This window comes from Gasterosteus aculeatus, chromosome 1 (genome assembly GCF_964276395.1).
Source record: "Gasterosteus aculeatus chromosome 1, fGasAcu3.hap1.1, whole genome shotgun sequence".
NCBI classification, from domain to species: domain Eukaryota; kingdom Metazoa; phylum Chordata; class Actinopteri; order Perciformes; family Gasterosteidae; genus Gasterosteus; species Gasterosteus aculeatus.
In genome coordinates, this window is record NC_135688.1 from 8,745,888 (window position 1) to 8,763,379 (window position 17,492).

Consider the following 17,492-nt stretch of genomic DNA (forward strand, 5'->3'; position numbering starts at 1 on the left):
GTGACCTTTGAGGGTGTGCAGATACATGGTCCATGTTCAATGTGGTAAATATTCAGGGAGGATAAAAGAAAATACTCAATTCTTAGTATGTAGCTTACATTTAGTGGTTTAGCTATAAATAATAATGATTTATATAATTAGCTAGACAATTAAAAAATACACCAATTAAGAAGACAGGCCTCTGTGGCTTCGCAGTTTTATTTGACATAAAAATAAAAACGTTAATACATTTTTTTTTTTAAAGTTAAAATATCAAATTTCAATGTTATTATGCTGCCAGATTTTGCACCGTCCCGTATGTGTTCTCGAGGTAATCAATTACAGCTGAAGTACTGGATAGAGAATTAAACACCTTTCTTTCAGGCTGGGAGCTAACCCTCTCCAGCATGTAGATAAGATGATGGTGGAAGCAGGTGAATTGAGTGCCCTGCTCAATAGCGATGTCCACCCAGTCCCATACGCACTCCAAAGGAGTGTCCTCATAGCCGGTGAACATGGCAGGGTTTGAAAGCAACCCCCGCGCAGCCATCACACCTAATAAGCAAATCCAAACAAAAATGTTTTTTTTTAATCCGTCATTAGTTGATAAAACGTATTTGTTATGGGTGTGATCTGATGAAAGCAAACCTACCATCTACCCCAGTAAGCTGGTGAATGGTCTCCACATCACGGAGGTACTTTATGTCCCCATTGGCGATCACAGGGATGGATACACTGTCTTTGATCGTTTTGATGGCCTCATAATGGACGGGCTGGTGGCGTTCTTCTGCTGTGCGGCCGTGGACCGTTATCCATGACACACCTGCTGATTCAGCCTTCTGACACAGATCCACTGTTTGCCTCAGATCCTTGTGAATTCTTTGGGGGGGGGGGGGGAGAACATTTTGGTTATTTGATTTTAACACAGCAGAGTACAGTTAGATGAAAACTGAAAGAGTATTTTGGCATTGAAAAATCAAGCAAAACACTATTGTCCAATAACATTGTTCTTAAAACAGATATCTTGTTCCAGAGATATTTTATTTTGAACAAGAACATTACCTAATTTTGATGGATGCGGTATAGTTGGGATTGTCCACTTGATTTCTGACATGTCTGACCATGTCTTTCACAAGTTCAGGCTTATTGATGAGGCATGCGCCATAACCGGCTGACATAGCCCATCTGAAAAACACACAAGACAATCAAAGACAATTTAACAATCCAAATAAAAATCATCTAAATAAAATTGAAGATTTGCAAGCATTTATACTGGGCACATCATTTAATAGATCTTTGTACACTAATTAATTATAGAAACATTTAGTTAGTATTACAAACAGTAGTGGTAAAAACAGAAAGATTTGATATTTATTAATTTCTAAAAAGAATAATAATTCAAACAAACTATTAGCAATTGACCCTAAATCAACTAAACAACATGAAATAAGCAAGTAGGCAAAAAAAAAGGAAGAAAGGAGGCCCAAACGTATCAAGGGCTGCTCTCAGTGACTGTACCTCTGGGGACATCCACAGTTGAGGTCAACTCCATCGGAGAAAGGTGCAACCACACAGGCTGCATCAGCCAGACTCTGAGCATCATGGGCAGCAAACTGTACTATCAAGGGCCGGTCACCTGCAGGGGTCAAATACATGGGAATATATATACTTAGTTCTCAGCAAGCTACAGCAACATAGCATCATGTGCAACGCTCACAATCAACAACACATTCATCGTGTTGCTGGATGGGCATCTCTGTGTGAAGATGCTGTGCCGCACAGGTGGCTACTCACTCTCATTGGTGGTGAATTCACTGTCTCTGGCTTTGACCGATCGCAGGAAGTCAGCAGCAACTATCATCGGGGTGAAGCAGATATCACAGCTGTATTTCCTCACCAAGGACCTGAATGCAAGCCTACGGGAGGAAAAAAATACATCAATGGGCATTGATGGCAAAAGGCAGCCCGGTATAAAGAGGAGAGGTGCACGCAGGGTGTTTTCCCTTCTTGGATTTCAAACAACAACAGAGAGAACACGACACTTACTTTGAATATCGAACCATTGGCGCACATATTTTCAGGACTTTTCCTTTTTCGAACATGTCCATGACGGTGGTGTTTCCGTTCGATGTCTCCATCCTCCTCAAGGAAAGTTAACGTCGGTCTGCTAGCTAATGTTAGCATAACAAGCCTAACGAGCGATTATTGAGTTTACGGATGGATTCCGTCTTGTGACATCTATTTTCTCGTGTCTAATACTAAAGCCAGCTGGATACGGTCCGTGAAAGCCAACACGTTCACATAACGTTTGCTAGGTTTACTTCGGAACGAAACAAATAGTCCACCATGCTGGAGGGAAATGTGGGCGTGTCTATGACCTCTGAACCCATTGCGTCATTCCGTGTTATAACGTATGTGTGTTTATTTTTTTCACTTCTTGAATTTAAAGTCAAATCTAAATTAAACTGAGAACCCATTTCCAGCGACGAATGAATGAAAATAGTCAGACTACGTACACAAACGTACGCAAGGATACATTTCTTCGAGCCTGTGTTACTTTCAGAATGCTTTTTGGTGCTGATTTGTCAATAACTTCGTAATTATTTTTTACATGATATTCACATATGAATGGGGAGGCGGGTCCATGCTGGTGCAGTGCATCTTCAATCCCAGTCTATTTCGGGCGAGAGAGATTGGTCGCCAGTCAATCGCAGGGCTGACACAAAGACGAACAAGCATTCACACAGAGCATGTGTTTGGACGAGTACACGGAGAGAACCCACGAAGACACGGGAGAACATGCAGACACTTAGAAAGGCCACAACAACATGGATCAATACGGCCATTAAAAGTGATTTTTCTATTGTCTCTTTTTGTTCTATTTAGGTAATTACCAAAGACTTAAAGTGTAAAAAAAATATAAACCTTTAAAAATGTGCTCAAATTTGATTCAATGCAGTTGCGGGCTGTGCCATCTCAGCTCAACATAACCTCATAATGACGTCACCACAGCTACAGGTCATGACTTGTTTCGTGTCAACGCCTCCTCTTTACATAACAGTGCAACAGTTTGACAAGTGGAATAGAATGTTGCATGAAGCGTTTTCAAGAGCACCGTAGCTTGCAACTCGACTGAGAAGCGCTCATTGCTGCACGTAGCAGCTGCTCGCTCTGTGACGCGTTTGACGTCAACTGCGTCACAAAGCGAGGACATCTGCTGAGAGCCTAGGCAGGGAAACAGAAACTGATGTCTGTTTTTTTTGTGTTTATGTTTCTAGTTTATTGTAGAAAGCCCTTCAAATAGGCTTTATCATCCAAAAAGCTATCCAAAAATATTGTCATTATGTATGTGCGTCATTATGCAATGACTCTACTGATCCGGCTCACTTGGGATCAAAGTGGTCAGTATGTGGCCCCTTAATAAGTTTGACACCCCCCTGTTTTATACACACACTGATTTCGGCAGTTTAAAAATATATATTTATGGTGCAGTACACTTAAAAGACCGCATGAGGACAGTGTTTTTCTTCTAAAAGTAAAACGATTCATGTCGTGATCTTTTTCATTAAGATTACATTCTTCTCGGTGAATAACTTTTGAGTTCATCCTAACATTTCTTAAAATCCATCTTTTTTTAAACTCAGGATGTTCCGCTCAGTCCTTCCTCTGCCTGTAGAGCCCTTCGTATTGCGGCCTTCTATTATTACTCTGCTGTAGACAACATACTTCCTGACCAGAGCTGAGTGAATAACAGGAAAAGAAAACCAAGCATCCAGGGCCACTTGCTTGTGCGTGCACTTTTCTTGTGTGTTGCAAGCAGAAAACCAGTTCTTGCTGGTACTACGACCCTAGGTTGCACGAGGACTTTGACTTCACAAGCCTGTGTATTTGTGTGAGAATGTCAATAGAATAGTCTGGCTATTCCTGGGCCATTTTTTTTTATATAATTAGAACATGTGGAAATATTCTGCTTGTTTGTTTGTTGTTACAATAGTACAGACGTATTGGTTTCAAAATATGCTAATAATAAGTAACGCATTTTAGTATTCATGCTGAGTGCCCCCATTTCAGAATGATGTCATATATATTTTGATAATAGTCAGCCCATTAATACGAGCATTTATTTGTTGAATACATCAAATAGAAAGGAGAATATTTCCCTCTGCACATGATGGATGTAAATGTTCTACAGTCAGGGTAACATATGAACAATAGAGACGGTTGTCAGAGTCACGGACACCGAGCTTTAAACTAAAACATGTGTGACCTTAGGCTGTTCACACACACACGCACACGCACACACGCACACATTTAAGCCTATTCAGGAAAGTAGCCGTCGGGACCAGCGTGGCGTTTCCATAGCGACATTTCATCCAGAATGCTTAAGTACGGGCGTTAGACGGCAGGGTCCCGGATGTTAAGTAACGTTGTTAGACGTAACGTAAGAATGCAACTTCTCATTTAAAAGCCCTCGCGCAGAAATCGCTCCTAGTCGCGTATTCCCTTTGATGAAAGCTGCTCTCCGGAGGCGAGGGGTTTTTAAAGCGGCCGGATGACGTCAGCGTCTCCACGCAGCCGCCAAAGAGATCAGACAAAGCGTGCCGCCGTTTTTTTTCTTTTTTTTTTCTTTCTACAAACGCTCACGATCGGAGGTTTGTAACGCGGTTGTTAATCCATTCCGAATAATGTCCGTGTTTTGTCCCTTTTCGCGGGGAGGGAGCGCGTCCCGGGGCGTGTGGGCGGTTACGGGCGCTGTGCGTGATTCACAAACCTTATTTGTTCGTACTACTTTGAGCGCCATCTTGTTTGTAACTCTTCTACGTAAGTGGTAGAGTTCCTACCGAGGGGGGTGTCCGATTACCCTTTTTCCCGGCGTTAGTCTGGAAAGCTCTCCCTGTAGGGCGCGTATTGCCTTTGCTTTGTCTCCTATTCAAAAAAAAGGAAGAGAAGCCGCAGTCTTTCTAACTGGACAGAAATGAGCATCGAAACGCTTCTGGAAGCAGCCAAGTTTTTGGAATTGCAAGCCCAGCAACAACATAAAGCACGTGGTAAGTTCAATTTTATTTTTAATCATATACAGCATCGGTAACTTTGGACACACCAATTGCAAAACACTTTCCTTTTTTTGTTGTTTTGACGGAAGGATCCGTTTTCTGAGTTGCAGTCAAACCCCGCGTACATTCATTAACTTACGTTAATCACTAAACGCGTTTTACATCTGAACGCGATCGAATACCGAGCAGGATGTGTCGCGATCGGTGACACATTAGTTTTACTTTCACATTCGCGTGTGTGTGTGTGCAGAATTTTCGTTTCCCCTTTGAATCACGTAACGTTGCGTCTCCCCCCCTTCCTCCCGAAGCCGCCGCTGTCCACAATAGCTAATAATAAACCCGCACGGACTGCTGCAGTATCAGGGGTTACTGCGCCGAGCTGCATAGACAACAACAGGACGCTGCACGGCGGCACCTCGGGGGTCTCCGGAGCGCGCGCCCCCCTCCTTTCCTTCTTCTCCGTATAACTGGTGTTTTTCTCCCATGCGGGGATAAAGGGCGGTGGCGCAGGGAAGCTCGTTTTACATAATGACCTAACGCCGCCCGCCGGGGATCAAGTGACTGGCGGCGTTCAGGCTTCCCCTAACGTGCTTTCTTTCTTCTCTCTCCCCCTCCCCGCCCCCCAAATCCGTGCCGCGCTAAACACGTGACGCGTCGTGCTTGTGTAACGCGGCGTACGTGTGTCGCTCGGATCGATCGTAACTGGTAAAAAAATAATCGTAACCCCCCCCTGCAGCCTTTCTGCCGCTTTTTAGGGCGCTAGCGTGTCTGTGGATGACGTGTGCCAGCTTTGACCACGCCTTCGGATGGTTACAGCGTGGGGGTGGCCACGCCCTTTTCACCACGTGCGTGCTCATAGTGCGTGCTGGGTTACCCCTCCCAAAGATTGTTAAGGAAGAAGATGAGTCACTACGACGTGTATATTAATAGAGTACTGTTTGAATTGTGACAATACCACAAATGGCTTAGTTTTAATAACAAGAAGCATTAAACAACGCACACTGCTACTAATTAGATCTAACAAAGAGGAAGACGCATGTTTTTACAGGTTTATTATGTGATTGTTTTGCTAGATTTCTACCATTCACACCGAGACGTTAACACAAGCTCATTATTTTTCAATATCGCACCCATTTAAAGACGTTTAAAAAGAGTTTTTAGTAATCTCATTTTACCAGAATAACTTGGTGGCAGGAGAGCGGAGATGATTCCCATCCAACATAGCTGTACCACTGGAGCATATCCTTCGACCTCCGCACTTGTTCCCACAACCAGTAAAGCCCTGTTAACAAATGTACTCAAGTCTACATGAGCAAAACAACTGTTGATGAACATGAAAATGTCTCAATGCAGAATAGACCTCAGGTTACGACAGGTTAACCTGAACCTGAGCAGTTAACCAGCTCCCCTCGTAATTAAAAACAGTGGTCAAAGACAATAAATAAGGAGTTTTTTTCCCCCATGTTGTGATGTCTGATGGAGGCTCAGAGTGGGCGCTCCTGCCTTCCCCCTCACCCTGCTCCTCTCACCATGCTGCATTGGGAGAGCAGTCTCTCCTTAACCCCCCTCCCTCCCCTGTCCTCCCCCTGCTACTGTAGAGCAGGTCACTGTGTGGAGAAAAGTAGGCCACTGTTTCTCGATGTGATGCAGTTATATAATGACTATAGAAAATCCTCTTGTTTTCGTAGTGCATCCTACATGCTCCCTCAGAGAAAGGAAACGGTGTGTGTCTGCGCCGTAATCCGAACAATCAGTGTCTCATAAGAGGGGTCAACGTCTTATGAAAGCTGTCCAGCACAGAAGCCAGGACACCTTGTTATTTTCTACACTATTGTACTGTAAACGTATGTATGCAGCAGACATCAGACCTGGAAATGTTGCTTTTTTCCATTTGCTAGATTTAGTTCTTTACAACGTGGATATAATCAAAGCCGTATTACTGTCCTTTTCACATCATCCTGAATGGATTGTAATCAGTGGTCTTCTCTGGAAATATGAAGTTGTATTGATCACTCAGAAAACTACTGGTGTCAAGTTGAATTTTTTCTAACCCAAATGAGCAACACTGATTACTAAAAGGTAATTGAAGGTTACGATGTTCAGCGTTGTCATTAATCCTCCTTTGTGTTTAGTGCCGCATGGAACCCTCGTCCTCTTAACAATTATGAAATTGACAACCACTTGCGTTTGCCATCTCGACATCGAACGTCGCTGCCAGCTGCCATAGCAACTAGACTCCTGCATCCGTACGTTATGAAGAGGGCGTCTCGAACATAATTGGATCGAACCAAAAAGGAAGCTAAAGATCTTTGACTCTTCTTTAATTGTCAAAATACAGCACGTCTCTGAAGCGTGTCCAGGCGCGTCCCATTGTTTGTCCCATTTTCCGGTGCACGCTTGGCTACCAATGTTTGTCCAAGTTGATGCAATACGAATCCCCGACGTGTGGTGTTTACAGCAATTATTTTGAATCAGCAAAACACGCACGTCGCACCGCTCACGTTGGCCTTTTCCGTGAAGTGATCCCCAGTCCACGTTGTTTTTTTATAACCCTCTTCGCAACCTGCAGCATGTTATGTCCTTGTCACAGGGGACAGAGGATTCCCCCTGGGTGGGGCTTTGTCAGTAGAGATGTAGATCAGACTTGCACCCACCTCCCCGACACCACCTGGCAAGTGGACTGTGATTACACTACAGCTGACAAAAAAACACAATTTAAAAAAATGTTAAACAAAGAAGCAGCTGTCTTGCAGCAGTAATGTCCAATAAATGATTGCACAAATGTCGGCGAGTGCCGATGGAGAGCGAGGACACGTTTCCACCTCCGGTTTGACGGGTTTGTCTTGTTTCCTCCACAGAGGATGAACAAAAGGAAAAGCAACGTCTGGAGCAGCTGGCGGAGCAGAGGCACTGTGATGTGAACTATAACTCAACGCTCCACATCAACAATGTCCCTAAAGCGGAGGAGCGCCGCCCGCTGCCCGTCCCGCCATCTCTGGCTCCCCCCCCCATGTCCATCACCGTCATCCCCATCCCCGTGGTTGCCCCCAACCCGGCGGGCTCACCCACGCTGCCCGTCGCCACGCTCTCCCCTCCAGCCGCCGCCGCCGTTCTGCCGCGCTCTCCCCAAACCAGACCCGACCACACGACCTCTGTGCTGACCGCCAACCACAAGCAGGTGATGCAGAACCACCACCATCACCACCACCACCACCAACAGCTCATCGCCCAAACCCCCAACGCCAAACTCCAGCAGCTGGTTCACCGCTATCCGGGCTCCATCGTCTCCCCCCCCCAACAACACGCCTTACTCCCCCTGCCGGGCCCCGCGGCCCAGCAGGCGCCGCCACCGCCGCCGCTACAGAACGGCCCCGTGAGCCGGGGGAGTCCTCCGGACGACGGCCGCCAGCTGGACAAGAAGCGGCCCGGGGGGTACGTCAGCGTAACTGAAATGGGGCCACAACAACGACGGGAGTGTCGCTTTTAATTCAGGCGTTCGTTTTTGTTTTTTTGTGTCAAAATATCGGTTGCATAAGTAGCAACTAGCAACATTTAGCATTTGTGAAGCTGTTACATTATTGATCCTCTGATACACTGTAACTACACTACCTGCTCGCAAAAACACAAGGGAACTTTTCTTTGGTTGATTAAGATTATTCTTGTCACATTGCCCTTTTTAAACACCAAATTCTTACTGTGCTCTCATCTGTGCTCTTACAGGGCAGGCACAAGAGAAGTGCATAACAAGCTTGAGAAAAACAGGTGGGTTCAACCTGTCTACCATAGGGCCTCCTAAAGGAGAGTGCAATCTGAGGTTATTTGTGCTGTTACGTCTGAATAATGCTGTACTAGTAACGTAGTGTGTTGTCTCTGAAACTGGCTGGTGCCTTTTTGTTTTGTAGTGGTTTCATTTGCTCTTTTTGTAGTTGAGGACACCAATTGCAAATACTGATCATGCAGTGATACCGCGGTGGCTCAGCCATTTCCCGCTGTCTTCAATCTCCTCTCTCTTTTTGTTTTGTGTCCGTCAGACGAGCACATTTGAAGGAGTGCTTTGAGACGCTGAAGAAGAACATCCCCAACATCGACGAGAAGAAGACCTCCAACCTGAGCGTGCTGAGAAGCGCGCTGAGATACATTCAGGTGAGACGAGCCCACCGCCCATTTTCCTCCGTGAACGCTGAGCATTCACGTGACGTCGATGAATTCAGGCTCCCCGTGGCCGACGCAGTGGATCGCCACGGGTCAGACGTCGCCAGTTCTGTCGCCGACTCGAGTGAAGCCGCGTTGGCTGCAAAACGCCCGAACCGTTGATGTGCAACAGTTTGCTCCGTCGGCTGACGCGTAGATGGAGAAGTGTGAAAAGCCTCGGTCAACCGCTTCTCTTCTTCTTTCTTGCAACCCTCCACATGCTCCTAACAGGGAGCGCAGCTACGCCCGTGACACAACTCTTGGTTACGGATTCTCTTCAGGCATGAAGTGTTCATGACGGTGGAAAGGAAAAAATAAGGGATAAGAGGGTTTTTTTTATTTTTTGTTTGGCATTGGGTTTTTAATTTAACCAGGTTTCCACTACAATTTCCTGCTTAGGCTGGTGTTCCCCCTTAAAGGGGCGTGGCAACAACAAATAGATGACACATTGCCGCTCTGATGTGTGCTTGTGAACCGGTTCATTTATTTACGATTACTCTTGAACAAACTGAGCGTCCATTATCTAGAAGCCAAGCTGCATTATGAGCTATGCGCGTTTTCCCCAAGAGGAGCGGCACATTGTAAAAAAAGGGGGAAATAACTCCATAAGTAGCATACGCACGGTCACATCTGTAACTGTCCAGCGTTCGCTTAATCGACTCTGAATACGATGATGATAAATGGGTGGATTCCACCGTACCGTGGTCATCTACATGATACGCACATCCTGCTCTCCCAGCTATCGGGGATGAACTGGATTTGAAAGTGATTCTGGGTCTAACAGTCTGCACAAAGACGTCTGAAATCCTCCTATTCATTCATTGTAGGGATTCATAGCATTTGTAAAAAGTATGTTTCCCGTCTACCAATGAGGGGCCGTGTGTTTGTGCACATATGTGTGTGCACATATATGTGTGTGTGTGTGCGTTAGCATCCTGGTTGTAAACAGCCGGTGCAAAGGTCCACTGCTGGCCCAGTTTGACTCTTTCAGGGTGACTGTGCGGCTGGGTGGGTCGTGGTGTCAAGCCTTCTCTCGCCATGTTGGCACCAATGCTAAGGAATGGTTCTCAGGTTTTGTGTGCATCTGCTGTATTTGTTCAAATCTCATGGCCTCTCTCTTTGCTAAATGTGCTAGGTGAGGCAGCTGCTGTTGTGGGAACCACCACAGAACTGGTTTGGAGTACTTCCAGGTATCTGCGTGTCTGCGGACCGACTTTGTTGATGGCATCACAACCACGCTCGGTGCATTCGTGAAGCCGCCCAGCTGTGTTGTTGTTGTGGGTGAAAGCCACGTTTGCAAGACGGGTGACGGCTGCTGTGATTCCATCGCATCCGATCATCTCTGGTTCTTAGGCCCACATTTGGTTTAGCGCAGCAGTCCTGGGCTACCTGCTGTGCTCTGTGAAAGCACCCCCCTATTGCCCCCTCACTGCAGAAGCGCCCGCTGATGTGCATCTAGACACTGAGCTGCTGGTTTGAAGCTCTAGGAAGCAGCAGTCTGGTTTCTTCCTCACTGCGTGTGGATACTGAGAGAAAGTAGGACAGCGTGGGTGCAGAGCGAGTACGTCAACCCCCCCCATTCTCCCCCCACGATGAAGCAACACCACGTTAAGAGGTTTGTGTTCGACTGGCCTCCTATCCACAGCCGACCCCCACAGAGTGGTGTGTTTTTTTTTCTTCTTCTAGCAAGTGAAGAAAATGGTGTCAGCCTCCAACATCCCGTTAAAACAATACGTATATTCTGTAGACCTCACAAACAGCAGCGGAGCGACTGGCCTTTTGTTCCCCGGGAGTGGAGGTAAAGAAAGGGAACGGGAACCTGACGCCACGTGTTCACCGCGTCCTCGTGACACGCGCGGTGCGGACGCGTGTCCTGCGGCCACACCCCCCCTTCCCTCCCCTGTTCATTTCAAGTCCGAATGACGCAGCGACCAATTGGGCAGAACACCCACCACGTAAATACGATTGGCTTGATGTTACCGGCGTCTACGTCTACGTGTACGACATGTTGTTCCTAAAGGCTTAAGAGCCGGGATGCATGCGCCCCTCCCCTCCCTACATCCTGTCTGCCTGAGCTTTTAAGGCCACATGAGCAGCGAGCACATGGCTAGCCTGAGCTGCGTGACGTCACCCCTCCCCCGCCCCCTTGCGTGCCCCTCCCCCCCCCTGCTGCAACAGGCGGGACTTGCATGTAGCGCCAGGCTGAGCAACCGAGCGGTAAACACGCGGCTCGTCTTACTCCGCCCCCGCGCTTTATTTCCCCCTCGTCGCCGACTGAACTTGTTCCTCTGCTGTCCGTCCCACTCTGCCGCCTTTCAAACGTGTCCTGGTGTAGAGGTGGAGGAGGGTGGGTGTTTTTTTTTGGTGTGAATTAAATGTAATTGTGCACTTAAAGACATATTTCCCGGGGGGGGGCGTGCTGTAAAAACGAAGCCGCACTTCGCGTTGTGCTACTCATTCAGCCATGAAACATTAAAAAGAATCAAGTCAATGCGGACTATTGAGCGCTCCTTCGCCGCGCTGAGGCAATCGGGTCAGTTCATGGCCAGCGCAAAACTCGCACACGAGGAGCGGTGTGCAAAAGTGGGGGATTTGTTTTGTCCCCAGACAAGCCGGTTATTGTTGCACTCCGGCGCCATGTGAGGTTCTCTGTTTCAGCTCGGAGGCACAGCGAGACACGGGTTCACGGTTACCACACTGTCACAAGACCTGTGCTGGAGCCTGATCCTCCGAAGGCTTGTGCAGAATGTCTGCAACGTGGCCTCCTCGGGCTGCCGGCCCTTTAAGAGAGACCAGCCTTGAGCCGCCTGCTGCAAAAGTGAGTCAGTGAGTGCAGCACGCATTGCTCTCTTTCGATCCCCCGCTACCCCTCCCCCCCCCCCCCCCCCCCCTCTCCGTGGAGCCATGTGCTCGGCACTCGCATCGCCTGGTGACGGCGCTTGAGCGGTGTTTACCTTCCACGCGCTCGCACGTATACTGCAGCGCGGCCCCCCCGTGTGCTGAGCTGGAGGTTCACAAGCATCAAGGCCTCGTCTCCGTCAAAGGTGGAGCACGGGAGTCTGGCACTTTCAGAGACAAGGTACTCCGCCAGATCAGTTGTGACGCCGCTCACGTAAAGCTTCCTGCCGAAACATGTGTAGGAGCCAGACCACGTGACACGTGTTTTGCATGCTGTTTGCACCATCTCTTTTGCCCCGTTCTGTAAGATGGAGATAAAAGCGTTCTTTGATCAAATCGGGGTCTTCTTTTTACCGCGTTACTAATGAATCTTTTGGATGCAGAAACAATTTTAGGAGAAAAACTAAACGGCACCTTTGGCACGCAAAGGTGTGCGTGTTCTTTCGGGTTACCGAGGAAACGTTAATAGGTCTTCCTCTGTTCCCATGACGACCAAAGATGGGGGCATTTTCAGTAGTTAATTTGTTGAGACCGAGGATAATGTTAATGTGTGCTGACTGGAGTACGGATACATCAGCGCTTCTCGAGGGAGAGAGGTCGCTGCAGACGCATCTGAGGAAACGCGTCTGTCCTCACGAGCGCCTCACTCGTCCTGCTCTCCAGGCGTCCATTAACATGCAGTAACTAAATATATTGTACTGTACGGTGTACACGCACAGACCGCGCTTTCTACGTGTAACCAAGCACAACACACACACACACGCCTTCTTCAAGCCAGCACTCTTACACACGATGACTTGCACATGGATCACACACACACACACACACACAGTGTCCACTCTTTAGGGAAATGGCTTTATGATCCTGTCTTTGGGTTTGCTGCTAACCGATTCCACACTGTGTCATTTCCTGAGCCGTTCCCCCTGCAGGCCAGAGTGCACGTCGGATACTTGTGATAAATTATTGTGAAGTGTTCAGTTGAAAAACATAAATCCTCCCCCGTCTGTTTAAAAATAATAATAAAATGAGCCTCCACAAGGCTGTTGCTCAACGTTTCTTTGGTTGATTAAGTTTCCGTGCACTTCCTGCTCCAGCAGCTCTCCCCTCTTAGTCCCGCTCAGTGTGTTTTGCTTGGTGTCAGCTGATGGGTTAAAGGAAATTGGGTCACGGGAGAGCCAGTGCCTGGATACACCTACAACTTTCCATACCCCCCCCCTCACGTCCTCCAGCCCTCGTGCCTCTGCAGGCTCCTATCACAGGACTTTTATTTCTTGGTCTTATTCCGTATTAATCAGCTACAAAGACGGCGCAAGCATCAATGATTGTTTTCTTTTGCGTTTTATTGGCTTTAACTTTGGGCGGTAGAATTCCTTTGAGGCTCAAATAAAAAAGATAACTAACTAATTGGCTCTGAAAGAACGAAATAAATGAACGTGATCAAGAATCGGAAGCCCGGTCGGGGACATCTGGAAGAATTCAGACAACAACAACTTCTCTCGTTCTGGTAGATTTATTTGTCAGATCTCACACACACACACACACACACACACGTAAGTATCAGCGCTGCGTTTGCAAAGGCAGGAGCAGTTCTGTCGGCTCGCAGGCCGGAAAAGAACAACTGATCAGGAAGAACGCATTTTGTACTTCTTATATAAAAGGAAAGATTTCAAGTCCTCTCGCCGCAACTCACGATCCAATCACATACAATGTGTGGTCTCCTAACATCCATGTAAACATAACGAACAAAGCGTGAGTGGTCCTTGGTGTGTCTCTAAATCTCATCCTCATCAGACCTGTGTCTGCCTGGTTGACACTTTTCCCTCTGACCTCCTGACGCACTCCTCAAGACACTAACTCCCTAAAGGAGCTCTACGAAAGAGCTTTTGATTATCAGCCGTGTTTCAAAGATCGTTCACCACAGTCTTATTCTAAGCCATTGAGTAGGATGTTAAATTGAAAACGTCTCTGACAGTGTCAAGAAAATGAAGCTGTATGAAGACCGGATGTATTCTGCTGTCGTTGTATTGGATTATCACACGGTCACCAGCCACTTACACTTATTGACCATCGTCCGCTCTCTCTTCCAGACGTTGAAGCGGAAAGAGAAGGAGTACGAGCACGACATGGAGCGGCTGGCCAGAGAGAAGATCGCCACGCAGCAGCGACTAGCAGCGCTGAAGAACGAGCTGAGCCAGTGGATGGACGTGATCGAAATCGACCGCGTCCTCAGGCAGACCGTGCAGCCGGAGGAGGACCAGGCGTCCACCTCGACGGCCTCAGGTAGACTGACCCTCAGGGGCCGAAAGGCATATCCCAATGTGAATATAGCGTAATGTATGTTAAGAAGATAGAAGATGAAGTGAATGTAAATGTGAAAAGTGTGGCCACATTTTCTCGTTCAACTCAATGAGAAAGCGTGTCCAAGGAGCTAAAGGAAATCCCGCCGCATCTGATGATACTGAGCTTATTATTTCCTCTGTTGGTCCTGCAGAAGGTGAGGACGTCATGGACGAGGACATGGAGGATGAGAGCGCTCCGAGAGCACAGGCCGCCTTGCCCACCGCGCCTCCGACCATGAAACCTGGGCCGCACGCAGCTCGCGTACCTCCCCAGACCCCAACCCTGATACCCACCACTACCTCCTTCATCACCCAACACATCTCCATCCAGCACCACCCTCAGCTCCAGCCGCTGGCCGTGACTCCTCCGCAGCCAGTGTCCAAGCCCGCCGCCCGCCTCACCCCCAGTCAGCCCCTGATGCCCACCCACGCGCAGATGGTGAGCGCCTCCAGCCTGCACCCCACGGTCATTGCCCGTGCTTCAGTGTCCCACCCGTCGGTGATCCAGGCGGTCAACCACGTCATCCACGGGGGGGGGCCCAAACACATTGCCCACCTCGCTCCATCCACGACCGCCAGCGGCGTCCACCTGGCCCCCGGCCACCAACCCATCGGCCACATCACCATGCACCCGGTGGCCCACCTGAGCCAGCATCTGCCCGCCCTCTACCCCCAACCGGTGGCTGTCACGCAATCGGCTGTGGTCGGTCACATCACCCACACGCTGAACCACGGCCACCCGCACATGAACGGCGCCGCCGCAACCAGCCAACCGGCCGCCGCCATTGTCGGCAAGCAGACAGCAGTGAGCGCCCAGATGGTGACCCACCACCCGCAGCTGGTGGGTCAGACGGTGCTGAACCCTGTGACAATGGTGACCATGCCCTCCTTCCCCATCAGCACCCTGAAGCTGGCTTGAACGCAGGACCACCAGGCTGGGAGACGGAGACGCCCCCTGCTCAAAAGGCGAGTGGAGGGGGCGGGGCGGGCGGGGGAGAGGGGGAGACCAGGCTGCCCGACGAGGCCGCGAGAGCCGCTGGACGCCTCCGGCACCAGAAGTCATCAAGAAGCAGCACAGCTGATACGAAGCCAGGAACATTCCTTCAACGGACCCTCTTTCCATACTCGTCCACCACAGGGTCCTGAGATCTTGATCTTCAATTTAGGACATTGTTGGAAGTCATCACGTTGTGCGTTTGTTTGTGTGTGTGCGGCAATATACGGGCAGATGAATTCGACCGTCACATGTCACTGGCGTTGCGTGAGCTTTCGCAGAAGCTGCTTCGTAGAGCAAAGCGCCGCCACGCGAGGACGCCGTCTGCGTCCGTGGCCCCGGTAGTGTTCACGTAGGAGCTGGGCGGGGGGGCGGGGGGAGGTGTTAGAACGCCGCGGATGAACTAGTAGTAGATCATGTGTTTCAGAGGCTGCACCGTAAGCTCAAGAGTGCGAAACCAGTCATAACCAGCGCGTTGGGAATGTGATCTAGAGGCGCTCCGCCTCCCCAGAGGAGGCGCCAGGCTGCAGGGAAACCACGGACTGAAGCCTGAACAGAAGCTGCAGTCCCGGGCGACGGCGCGTACAGCCACAGCGCGCCCTGCTGGCTGACTTCAAGTTGTCGATGACGATTAAAAGAAGAAATAAAAAAAGTTTCAGTTAAGTCATTTGTCGATGGGTAATTTAGAAGAGCAACTTAAGAACAGAATATGCAGTTTCGTCAGGGTTTGATTTTAAGTTTTGGACACTCAAATTGTTACTTTCCACTCGCTGAGCACAAGAAAGTTAAAGGATGAAGTTTTGTTTGTCACAGCTGCTATGTATTTTTTTTAAATTTCTTTTTATGTTCTCGCCAAATAGAATCCAGTTTTAGATGCCCCTTAAATGTAAACACCACAACACAGTAGTGTGTTTAAATACTAAACGTGTGAGAAACAAACCGGGACACCGCGAGGAGGGATCGAGTGTTCCCGGGTTTTCAATGTGAATACATAAAAAAAAAAAAAAGGTCCATAAAATGTAGTTAGGTGACTTTGGTAGGATGTGAGTCTGCGTGCTGTGAAAGCATTGGATCATGTCGAAGGAGCCGTGGCGCGAAGTGATCTGGACAATGTGTTTTATTTAAGATCATCCTTTTCCAAAGCTTAGCACTGTGAACATTTCTATAGTCTCCATGAGCAGTTTAGCGTAGCACTTGCTAGAAGAGCAGCAGGCCGTGTTCTCCTCGTTTACTCTGAATGTACTCGTCTATGAAAGAGGTGGAGCGGCGCGCTCGTCAGAAGTTAAGCCCTCCTTCCCCCCTTTTTAAAAAAACAAACAAAACAAATGCGATTACTTTATTAAAGTATCTTGTGTAACATTTAAAGATGATTTTGTACTTTTAAGACTTACTGTTGCTTGTTTCATCTGGAGAATATTTTTTTTTAATGTCCAGACGTATGTGAAAGTATGGATTGTTTTTTCACCTTGGACCATGTACAGTGCTGTACATCAGGGAGGACTCTCCCCCCCCTTGATGTTACGTTTGGAAAGAGTATTCTCCCCGTAATTGTTATCTATTTCGTTCTGATGCAATATGATTAAAGCGCGGAATCTTAGCTTTGACTAAATAGTTGAAGAGATAAAGTAACTTTTTTCATCCTCATGTTATGCAAATGATATTGAACAAATCATATTGTAGCAAAACAAAATGTGTACAAACAAACAATGATTCAGATACTTGAAGAAGCAACAATATACTTGTGTGTTTTCCCTATGGAGAAAGTTTGTATATAGCCTGTAATTGTTGGGCTGCATTTAGATCTAATTGTATTATGTAAAAAGCTGGGGAAAGTATGTAAAATAAAAATTTATAAAAAATATACTTAATAAATTGAATTATGTTTACAAATGTCTGGAGCCCCTTTTTTGCCAAATGTTATGGTTACGGTCTGCTTGCCAAGAACATTAGTTTAATTATCACTTAATTATGCAATAATCCTGTTGATTGCTTTTTTTGGAAAGAGTAAGCTTGCATCTTCAAATGTTTTGTTCAACC

General features: G+C 47.8%; 2 protein-coding genes across 3 annotated transcripts; one reads left to right on the forward strand and one right to left on the reverse strand.

The window, feature by feature from the left end:
* Window positions 1-180: 180 nt before the first annotated feature.
* dus4l (dihydrouridine synthase 4-like (S. cerevisiae)) lies at window positions 181-2,702 on the reverse strand. Its single transcript, XM_040177454.2, has 6 exons — window positions 2,026-2,702; window positions 1,774-1,895; window positions 1,498-1,615; window positions 1,042-1,164; window positions 632-858; window positions 181-534 (listed from the first exon to the last, which is right to left on the reverse strand). Exons 1-6 carry the CDS (start codon window positions 2,115-2,117, stop codon window positions 269-271), a joined length of 948 nt encoding a protein of 315 aa, XP_040033388.2. The 5' UTR covers window positions 2,118-2,702; the 3' UTR covers window positions 181-268.
* A 1,570-nt stretch (window positions 2,703-4,272) lies between these two features.
* On the forward strand, window positions 4,273-17,345 carry mnta (MAX network transcriptional repressor a). 2 transcript variants are annotated; one of them, XM_040179770.2, is made up of 6 exons: window positions 4,273-5,027; window positions 7,892-8,465; window positions 8,754-8,795; window positions 9,065-9,176; window positions 14,210-14,402; window positions 14,614-17,345. In XM_040179770.2, the coding sequence occupies exons 1-6, from the start codon at window positions 4,955-4,957 to the stop codon at window positions 15,378-15,380; spliced, it is 1,761 nt and encodes a 586-aa protein (XP_040035704.2). In that variant the 5' UTR covers window positions 4,273-4,954; the 3' UTR covers window positions 15,381-17,345. The 2 variants fall into 2 exon arrangements, with proteins under 2 accessions (XP_040035704.2, XP_040035712.2); XM_040179778.2 differs by lacking the exon at window positions 8,754-8,795.
* Window positions 17,346-17,492: the final 147 nt, after the last annotated feature.

Bases quoted from the DNA above. Each gene is read 5' to 3' on its own strand.
- dus4l (XM_040177454.2), bottom strand. From the start codon at position 2,117: ATGGAGACATCGAACGGAAACACCACCGTCATGGACATGTTCGAAAAA. The intron at 1,616-1,773 runs GTGAGTAGCCAC...TGACCCCTGCAG, and splicing joins TGAATTCACCACCAATGAGA to GTGACCGGCCCTTGATAGTA. The intron at 859-1,041 runs GTAATGTTCTTG...CCCCCCCCAAAG, and splicing joins ACCGCATCCATCAAAATTAG to AATTCACAAGGATCTGAGGC.
- mnta (XM_040179770.2), top strand. From the start codon at position 4,955: ATGAGCATCGAAACGCTTCTGGAAGCAGCCAAGTTTTTGGAATTGCAA. The intron at 8,796-9,064 runs GTGGGTTCAACC...TGTGTCCGTCAG, and splicing joins AACAAGCTTGAGAAAAACAG to ACGAGCACATTTGAAGGAGT. The intron at 14,403-14,613 runs GTAGACTGACCC...TTGGTCCTGCAG, and splicing joins GTCCACCTCGACGGCCTCAG to AAGGTGAGGACGTCATGGAC.